The following is a 10,641-nucleotide window of genomic DNA, read 5'->3' on the forward strand; positions in this document are numbered from 1 at the left end:
AAAGCAATGAAGGTCTTTCCTATGGTGGTTCAGGTTCATTATGGCCCAGAAGATGATGATGGTATTCTACAAGACACACTGAGAGAGTGCAAGTGGTCATAACATTATTAACATTTGTTTACTCTGACAGTGGTCTTGAACTAAAACTGAAAAATAAGATGCAGTAGAATCTGTTTAAAAGGGTGTTGTTGTTTTTTGGTTTGTTTTTTTGGGGTGTTTTGGGGTTTTTTAAATCAAGAAGTCCCCCTTTTCTTAATTGGATGCATTTCAATATCTTCCACTGAAAACTGAGTGCAGACAAGAGGGAGACCTAGGACGGAGGTATGCTATTCCACACCCAGTTGCCTCACACAAACAGCTGAAAGGAGATGAAGAAGCAGAACCTGTGAGTCCAGATAACAACGCAGCATTCATTCCCTGTAATATTCACAATCACTTTTGATAAGACGAAGCACTCACGGGTTGTACTATGAGCTCAGCTCGCATCAGGCAATCAGAACAGTTTTGCAAAAGCTCCTGGATGGTGTTCTGGCGTCTGGACACTGTGCAGGTCCCATTCTGACTGTTGTGGAGGGGGAGAAGAAGAAGATGAAGTAAGTACAGAGTAATCGCACATTTTGAAGAGACATGAGAAACACAAATTCAGAGCAGCTAAGGGAAGTTACACGGAATAATCCACCTCATTTAGCTTCACAAACACACATGCTTTATCTGGCCCTCCTGCATAACTTCACTGTGAAGTTTTAATGTGGATTCCATGATGGCAGAGCCACTTCATAATTCTATAACAGCAGGCATAGGCTGACTTTGCCACAGGACAGAGTAGAAGGTGAAAACTGGCATGCCATAATGAGAAAGTTTTCCTCCCAGTACAGGTATTTGTAGCTCTGATAGACATAATTTTGGCAGTATTACAGTGAGAATGAATTATACACAATACTTGTTAAAGTCAATACATTAGAACATAGCCTTTGCATGATGTTATTGCATGTGTTATCACACCAGCCACTGAATGTCAGAGCATAAAAGGAAAGCAGGATCCTCTGTTACACAAGTGCATGAACACACGAGTCCATACAAGAGTACGAAGGGCCCTTTTATCAGCAGAAACACATAAAGCTAGTGCAGTGTCTTAAAAAGGAATTACAAGATGCACAAGCTACTACAAAAACACGTAGGGCCTGGAATTAGAGGACAAGCTTTCTTACAAATAAATAAAATAGGAGTTTGCAGGTTCCAAGTAAAACTCCGCAACTGAAACTCTAGTGGAGGAAAAAGCCAAGATGGATAACGAGGTCATTACTGTTGTCTTGCACACAACCTACTGCATCCCTACTGCCAGAAGGTTGCTTTTCCAGCATTTGGGATTCAGCCACCAAAGCGAGCCACTGCTAGTTGAACGTGGGTGAGGTGCTTCAAGCGAGGAATCATTCCTTGCTGATGGGATCAGAGCTCCCAAGCAAGCCCAAGCAGCTCCCAAATGAAGCACTTGCCAGTGAAACTAAAATAAACCACTACTAAGAGACAGTGAGAAACCAAGACAGTCCCAAGCCTTGCCTTATTTTCTAACTCCTGTGCTCACAGTAGGTAACCTTTTCCATTACAAATCTCTTAAGGCCCCAATCTTCCATACAACAATAACATCAAAAAGACTATTGGTGCAAACCTCTCCAGTTTAGAGCCAGCAAGTCATCTGGATTCAGTGGAAATCTTTCCACTGACTTCAACAGACTCTGACCATGCTTCACAAAAAGAACTGTGACAATGTCAAAACCTTGGCAGAGCTGTCCTTGGGAAAACCACTACAGTGGTGAGAAACGTTCAATGGTATATTTTTAAAAGCTCTTCTGCAGCGTGTGCAGTTGGTGCTACAGCAGCCTCCTGTTCTCCTATCAGCTCTTCTTGAACAAGTGGAAAACATTTGAGCAACTTTTCACCAGCTGCCCCCAGTACCAGGAACAGACCCCCAAAGACATAGAGACAGGACTGGAGAAGCACTGGGTGACTTAAAACAAGCGGCACACATGCAACTCCTGGCTTGCACTGTGATCCTTTGGCCGCACAAATGCTGCGCCCTACTGTGCTATGCACCCCTGTACGTATTGGAAACGACTTAAAGAAAACAATTGTGAAAAATAACATATGGGTCTGATTTTGTGCCAGGATTCCCGTCAGCTTCCTTTTCTAAATCATTCCTTCTCCTTAGGCATTGCTGTTGTGTTTGGATCTAGAAGTATCTGGCTGCATCTAAAATTTACATTTAATTATACTCACAATTATTCTCATGAATGAAACATAATAAAGAAGAGAGAAGAATCTTCCAAGCAATTTTCTCTTTTTAGAACATCAGAAGAGTATTTTTTCTTCAATCGCTTTTTCAATCATCTCCTGACAGCTATAAATGCCGGATATCCATTAAAGCCAAAAGAACCATAGATGGGCACCAGACTTCTGCTGTAATAAATCGGCGTATCTCCACCAGCTTCAGCGTAACTTCACTAATCTCAAAGGCATTACTTCACTTTACACTGAAAGGAGGTGTAAACAACAGCTGTCATAGTTAACAAACTAAGAAATTGTGAGGAAAAGCTATTTTCAAATAAATCAAACTACTAGCACAATTTAATAGAAAAAATACAAGTACAAGCATTTTGTGTTCACCCCAATGATATGTGAATACCACATCCAGAATTATTGTCCAAATAATAAAAAAGCTGGAAAACTAAAGATGGTTTAATATAGATGCACAAAACTCTTTCAAATGTAGAAGCAGATGCCTTGAAGTGGGAGGCTAAAGCACATCCTATTTAGATCTTCAAATAAAGACCTATAAGTTACTTGTTTACAGTTCATGGGGACCTTCACAAGAAGACAGCAGCAAGCATTTAAGGCTCTCAAATCTAGTAGATAAAGAGATAACTAAAATAATGGCAGAAGTTAGAGCAATACAAGCTGAAACCAGACAAGAGCACAATATTTTATCAATGCTGCTTTTAACACCTTGGATGTCAGTTCTGTTGTTAAACAACTGTTTTGCTAGTCAAAATACTGAGATCGATACTAGGATAACGGGTGAAAAGGTAGTGGCCTGTTAAAGGCAGCTGATGACACCGGGCAAGCTAATGGTTTTTAAATCCGTCAGCCGGCCAAATGGAGCTACACTGGGTTAGCGGGCACACCCAGAGACAGCAGGTGCCAGTACAGGAGCTGAAGTTTGATGGCACGGCCCCACCAAGTCAACAGGACTCAAAGACTTCAAATCTGAAGAGGATTTAGGTATACAAATATACTCAAAAAGGGCATAAATCAAGCTCTGAACTTAAAAAGTAAAAATACTTAGCAAGACAATACTTCAGCATATATTGGTTGATAAATCAGATAGCACTAGCACAATCTCACATGGACACATCTTCAATACTTTTCACCCATATGACAGGAGAGTATTTCCTAAGTAGTTTCACAGGTCCTCAGTATAATATTCCTCTTATTGAAGCCGACGGGCCTTTAATGGGAATGAGTAGATCAAAGCAGAAACCCCAATGCAGAGTAAGCAGTCATCCAACCTTGAGGCAGAAGGAAACAGACAGCCAAAGGAAAACCATATCCAACACAGAAAATACTGGACCAAAGAAACTGAGGCAAACCCTAACCCCTAGACATCCTAGATGGCATCCTGACATGGAGGCAAGAACGAAGCTGGATTTTCGAAGTACAACCAAGTAACCTAGATCCTATATATAAAAAAAAAAAATTACGTCCCTCAGAAAGATGTAGGACCCCAACAATCCTCACAGGACACAGATTAAGCACATCCCTATGGATGGTATTTTATCAATGTCTCTCTTGCTTCGTCTGATTTTGTTTATATGAAACTGAATGAGTTTTAAAGTAATGTTTGGTCATTGTAATAACTACTGCCGCTATGATGACAATTTGATTGTTTTTAACTCTGGCAGCATCCAAAGCTCGAAGCTGTGCATAGGATCCTGCTGCACCAAATACTGTAGGCAAACCACACAGTGAAAATATGGACAGGTTTTCCACTTGTTTTACTGCACCCTTGTAAATACAATGTACTTTTTTCAACCATTCCGGCAGAAAGGGAAAGACCTGGAGCTTGGTCTTTTAGCAGAACTTAGAACACAAGAGTGCATTGCATTTGCAATAATCTGACTATCTGCTGTACTGTTTTAGTTTTGTAAACCCTGCAGAACATGGAGTGAAACAGCCTGGACTACTTCAGACCTTCACCAGCTATTTGTGCCTACAACTCAAAATTTTAGATGGTGACACTTGCATCGAAGGCAACTCAAGAATTTCAAAAAGGTACTATTAACCTGAGTTCTGCATTAAAATGACTTAGTTTTAATAGTCATTAACTATTAAAGGAACAAAGGAAAACAAAGGGGGGTAGCGTCTTTGGTTTAAAATGATGAGAATACTTCAAAACACAGAAGAATCACTTTTATTTGGGATCTTAAAATGTAGCCATATATCTCTCTACTGCCAGCAGAGCCCAGGGAAAGGCATGGCATCTTCATGCTGTCATCATTCTGTACAGGAGCCACCCTGCTTGCTGCATGTTAAGGCAGAACACACTGCTCCCTTGCTATACTGCGCTCTTGCTCTCCCAGAGAAATAAGAGGACAGGCCAACCCCTGCTGCCACCAGGATCTGGGCAGGACAGTAGCTCAGACATCTCCCTGCTGCAATATACCCCACCTGAGCTAAACTCAGCCATTACCTTACCAGTGAATCCTCAATTTCTGAACAAGGATTGCATTAACTGTTAAGCAGTACCAGCGATCTTCACAAGACCCTCAGCTCTACAGAAATAACTATTCCTGCTTTTTGTAAATGGGACCAAAAAACACGCTCAAAGCCATGCGATGAGTTATGAGAGTTGAGACAGACATGGCAAAGCCAGCAGTGCCCACGTCCCTTGAACACAGCAGGGCTGACTACTGCTGCCACTGACTTAATTCAAGCAGTCGAAAGGTTTCCCAAGTGATACATCTTGACTAAATGATATATCCTCTGTAAACATTCAGCTTGCACTCTTACAGGCCCAACCGAGTCGTCATGACTGCAGAACCCGAGGGGCAAGGAAGAAAGCCAGCTACCTTCTGCTTTCTCATTTGCCTCCTCCTGCTGAAGACCTGCACCCCCTCAACATAAATGCCTGAAATATGAAGGCTGCTCTGGTTGCTGCCTGTGTTAGCACACATTAAGAGGCTGCTGTGTTATCTGGGGGGCGATTAGTGTCTAGAGAAGCAGGGTGAAGGAGACATGCAGAAGCACATCCAGCAGGTCTGCGAAGCCTCCCAGCAGCCTCACAGCTCCTTAAGGCTTTGGGAGTACAAAGGGGACACTCTTGGCCCAAAGATCTGACTTAAACCAAATTAGAATAATCCTTGTTAAATTTTCTGATTTCTCCTCAAAATATTTAGCCTTTTAAAAATTCAAAGTATTTCTTCTCATTCAAAAAGTAAGGGAAACTTTAAAAAAATGTCTTTTTTCAGATCCAAAGTATTGAGCGACTCAAGGAGAGCAAAACAATAGTACTTCTTTTTCTTCCCCCCCTATCCACACAAACTTGTTTGAACAAGCAATACATTCATCAAGGGATTACCTGGTATGCCCAGGGTAGGCAAGTTAGAAGAAAAACCTGACCTGGAATCTGCATTCCCAGCACACAGCCTGCACACACCACAGGGCTAAACCAACACCCATCCACCACCGCCTGCCAGTTGGGTGTGTATGCCCATGAAAACGCACAGGCATACGCTGGCAAAAGATGGCAAATCACAACAACCGTAAGAATATAACCAGAAATTAAAAGACTATAAACCAGCTTTCCCCCACACTCCCCAAGAAGGTGAATGCGAGTGTCAGAAATCATGGAGAGTTTCATAATTGGGTCCTCATATGTCTCTGCTCTCATTAGGATCAATTTTGGCATACCATGGCCTTGCCAAACTAGTCCCATCTGCCAAGTATGCACATGGACTAAGACATGATGACAGGAAACCTCAAAAGATGTCTGCATCTTGCACGATTGGGCTCTAAATACCACTAAGAAATGTGCAAAAACTTAAGAGTCACTGGCGAAATCTTAAGACCCCTGAGGCTACACGCCTTCAGGGCAAGCAGGGTTTCACAAGGGATCCTGCCACACCTATTTGCAGAAAATCCTCACGCTTCTTCCCACCAGTATTAGTCACCAGGAGCAACAGCACCGTTTCTAAAGGCCGTACCTGCTGGGCGCAGCAGGCTGCAGTCGCGCTGCCTCTCCCCATTGGGGCTCTGGGAGAGGGAGGTGGCAAATGCAGGGTCCAGCCTGGACCATGGAAACACACCTCAGCCACAGAGCAGCCGCTGGAAATGCAGCGGTGACAGACAGAGGCTTTCACACTTGCAAAGGCACCTAGCTTGGTATCTCACACCCGTACCTATGGCAAGGTGAGCTGGGATGGGTACAACCTGGCTTTCGTCCCGCGGCGTGGCAGCGTCACCAGCTGTTGCTGAAACCCCTTTTCTTGCCCAGCTAGAGCACAGCGCAGGCTGTGCCGGCGCGGCAGCTATTCGGCAGCAATTCAAGACACATTCCTCCCTCCCTGTTGTCTGCCCATGTTTTTTGTTTGTCACCAGGGCAGTTTTTCCCTCCTTGCAACTCTATGGCAGAGAAGCTCAAAGGGAACATTATCACGCCAGCCTATCCACCACTCAGCTTGGCCAGGACCCTGCAGATCCCTGCAAGACTGATGGGAAGGGCAAAACCATAGCTTTGAATCTGTTTCCTCCAAGTTTATTTTGTCTGTCAGTCCATGAAAGTAGTGTCAAGGCATGGGATGTGAATTTCTAACTCCTTTTCTAACTTAGAGCATAGAAATTACATTAGCTTTTAAGCAGAATTGTGTAAATTAATTTATTTTCATACCACACGGTGACCGTGAATCCCAGGCTACTTTTTCCCCTAATCTCAGCAATGACAAATAGAACTGCACAACTTGCTACTTTTTGTCCTTCTCTCACAGTGTGTCAGATTTTATCTCCCTGTAGCAAAAACATTGATAAATATTTGACTGATGAATTGGCAGTTTAGGAGCGTGTGACTCACTGTCAAGCAGAGCATCTGTACTCCGGGCCAAGCTCATCCAGAGTTCCCAAGCCAGAAGAAACCGGGAATGTTGTAAAAGCACCTTGCTGAGCCCTACGGGTAGGGAGCGTCTGATATTGCTCTGTGAGTAATGTAATACTCAGCACAGACTTGTTTGGCAGAATACGCCCCAAAACTTACAAGACTGGACCCTAAGTTGAATCCTACTGCATTTAAAATTAAGGCACAGTAATATTCCCCATTAGAAAAACAAACCTCTGTTTTGTAAGTTCAGTAACTGCCACTAAACTTTGGCAGTGAAGAGGTCAGGCTGAACGCAATTATTAAAAGCAATTCCATAGATGATGACCCTCATCCTGCAAGCAAAACATGCACAGGATTTAGTGGATTTTTTGCACGCAGCACATGTGCAAAACAGTGCACAATTAGTCTTCTCATTAACTGGCAACAAAACTCTTATTTTGTATTTTGGGACACATTTTAATTCAAATCAGCACTGATTAAAAATAAACCTATGCAACCCAGTGAGGTGTAAACACGCATATTGTTTTTCAAAAGAATAAAGTATTTTGTATGATCAGATCTTTTAACATAAAAAATAATATGTGAATACATATGTACATATATACATTGATTTTATTAACAAGGGCCTTTAGTTCCATGCAGAAGCCTTGCAATAAAGTGAACAGGAACTTTCATTGCAACCTCCTTTGCCAGATATGCCTTCCCAAAAAGGAGATGTGAATATTATAAGGAGTAAATGAAAAGATGTTGATATAAGGTTGTTAACGTCTTGATCAAGTCTGTCCTTTCTACTCTTGCTACACCACCACTGAATACTAAAGAAAGAAAAGCCTAACAAACTATGGACTGGTTTAAAATATGTAATAAAAGCCAAAGAATGCTAAATTAAATGAAAATATTTATCCTCTAATGAAAGTCAGGAGTAATAGGGAACTCACTCTAGTGAATCCGATACAGTTGCACCACAGTAAAGTCTGGAAAAAGAGAACAGCCAGGAAATGGCATGTTCTGTCATTAATATTTCATGTCTCTCTTGCAAACAGTAAAGATATTTGCAGTGGAGCACCACTAGCAAAACAAATCCTCACTAATGCAACACGGTGACAGCATTTTGGAGTCCTAATATATGTACTCTCCCATGGTAAAGTACTGAATTAGTCTAATTATATAGCAATAAATAGGTATACTCCTACTACTGTAACTGTAAGTAGATGTCTTATAGCTGCAACTCATTGTAACTAACTTACCTGTGCACACACCAAACCAAAAGTCAAATGAAGAACTAAAACTGCATGCAAAAAAAACTGAGCAAAGTAATAAATGAAAAAATAGGTAGAATGCAAGTTTCGTCTTTCATTCAGTGATCCTCTAGTAACAGGTCTGACATACCTAAACAGAGCTCTCTAGGGTAATCCCAGTTCTCTACAGCCATTTATAGATCTGCTTGATATAATAAAGCCTGCCTGTTCTCATCTGATGTTTATTTATTATATATGTTTAGTTCTCAACCCTCTGCAATCTAATAATGATGTACTATCCATAAAACTAGGGCTTAAATTCTAACTCAAATTACATGACAACACTTCTGAATCAATTCCTAAAGTCAGTGGCAACAATAACCAGACCAATAGGTTTAACAGAGCAATTCCACGCATTTAAAAAAAAAAAAAAAAAAAAGAGTAGTCACCAGGAGCATTTTGTATATGTGCCTTATCATACGACAGTGATGTCTCTTTCGACGGCTCTAACTGAAGCCTGCTTTTCAGTGCTGTGAAGTCCCATCCAAGGGGATTAATGGAGAAGTCTTCGTGACCACTGCACTTATGTTTCATACATTCTGAGCGCCACTTTGCTCCAAAAAGTCTTTGCCAGAATTGACCAGTGCAGGTTGCCGGTACAGCTGCATCCATGAAAGCGGATGTTCTCCAAACCAGGATTCAGAGCTGGCACCCTGTCTACAGGATCTGGCCCGTGCTCACAGCAACAGGGCAAGTAGAAAATTAAAAAGGTAGCGGGAAGGAACGCAAGCTGATGCTGCTTATCATGCATCTTTGCTCCCCAACCACCAAATGTCAGGGGTCGCTGCATCAAAGATCATGGCCTTAAACAAGCTAGAAACAAACTCAAAAATTAATAAGAGAACGGTTCCCACCAGTTAAAACCGTTTTATATCCCTAGTTACGCAACTGCTGGGGAGGACAGCGAGAGCTAAGCCTGAGTGTATGAGGTATTAAGAAATTTACCTCAGTACAGCTTGTTTTGTCCCACTGAGCAAAGCCAAGTTTTATCAGCAGAGAACAGTACGGCCAGCACTGACACACTTACACTCCAGAGTGCAAAAGCCAAGGAGGGGATGCTGAGGTGACCGTTCTGCCATTTACTCTCTTCACGGAGAATCCCCCACCAAAAGTGCGTGTGGGTGGGGCGTTAGTAAACGAAACCAGTTCTTTACTTGTAGTTAAAAGAGGCTTTTCGAGGCTGGTCTCCTCAGGAAGAGAAAGCCGTGCAGGCTGGAACACCCGGGGAATCAAGCCACAGGCGGCTCACGGCCGCTCTCCCACGGCGGGGCCGGCGGGGCCCGCTCCCCCCCGGCCCGGCCCGGCCCGCACCTACCCGTATCCGTCGGAGGCGTAGTCCCCCCCGTAGGTTTTCTGGTAGTAGTAGGTCTTGTGGGTGTGGGTGCCGCCGCCGCCGCCCCCCACCACATGGGAGCTCATCTCGTAGCGCAGGTCGGTGCCCGACTCGGCCCGCGCCATCCGGCCCAGGGTGTTGATCCGCGGGTGCGAGCCGCCGTTGATGCTCATGGCGGCGGGGGCGGGAGACGGGGCGAAGGGGGAAGCGACGGGGAGACCGACCCAGAGGCGACGGAGGGGAAAGGCATTCACCCCCCCGCTGCCGTGCCGCCTACTCCCTCGCAGCCCACCGCGGGCCGGGAAGGGCCGAGCGCCGGGGACCTGCGCGGCCCCTCAGGTGAGGGGAGGGCGGGGAGCGCCGCGCCGCGAAACGGGGCGAGATGGCGGGCGGGCGGAGGCTGCTGGCGGCGGCGGCAAGAGCGGAGGTCCCGTCCCGTCCCGTCCCGTCCCGTCCCGTCCCCGGCGGCAGAGGAAAGGCGAGGCCACACCTTTACCGCGCCGGTTTTAAGCGGCGCTCCTGGGCGTGGAGCCGCCGCCGCCTCGCCTGCGCCCTCCCTCGCTCGGGTTCCTCTGAGGCCTCCCTCAGCCTCCCACCCGGTGTTCCCGCCGTCCTCGCTGCGCGCACTGCCCTCAAGAAGTTGTCCGTGGGAGTTGGAGCTAAAACAAAAGTTACAAACTTCCTCCTGGCTTGTGTCCTACCTGCCGGCTTGGGGGCGGCCGGGGAAGGGGTGCCCACCACGCCAAGTACCCTCAAGTCGCTCCTGATAGCAAACTGGCACCCCAACAAGGCAGCACCGGTTAAATCGGCACCGTTACGTCCAGGATGGGTCCAGTCCGCCAGCAGCTGCCCTCTCCCCCTGCATG

The 10,641-nt window shown here is 44.9% G+C and overlaps 1 protein-coding gene across 3 annotated transcripts in view; it reads right to left on the reverse strand.

Annotated features, from left to right (window-relative positions):
• Positions 1-10,232, reverse strand: part of LOC104363522 (desmoplakin) — a 39,775-nt gene extending 29,543 nt beyond the window's left edge. For 2 of the 3 annotated variants that reach the window (XM_042806777.1, XM_042806776.1), the window contains exons 1-2: positions 9,758-10,230; positions 460-562 (exon numbers count right to left, since the gene is read on the reverse strand). In XM_042806777.1, coding sequence (XP_042662711.1) covers positions 460-562; positions 9,758-9,948 — 294 coding nt within the window. In that variant the 5' untranslated portion in view covers positions 9,949-10,230. Of the gene's footprint in view, positions 1-459; positions 563-9,757 lie in introns of all 3 variants that reach the window. The other variant, XM_042806775.1, reaches the window with a different exon arrangement.
• Between the last annotated feature and the right edge of the window lie 409 nt (positions 10,233-10,641).

The sequence above is a fragment of the Tyto alba genome, unplaced genomic scaffold, assembly GCF_018691265.1.
Source record: "Tyto alba isolate M040663 unplaced genomic scaffold, T.alba_DEE_v4.0 Super-Scaffold_48, whole genome shotgun sequence".
Taxonomy (NCBI): Eukaryota; Metazoa; Chordata; class Aves; order Strigiformes; family Tytonidae; genus Tyto; species Tyto alba.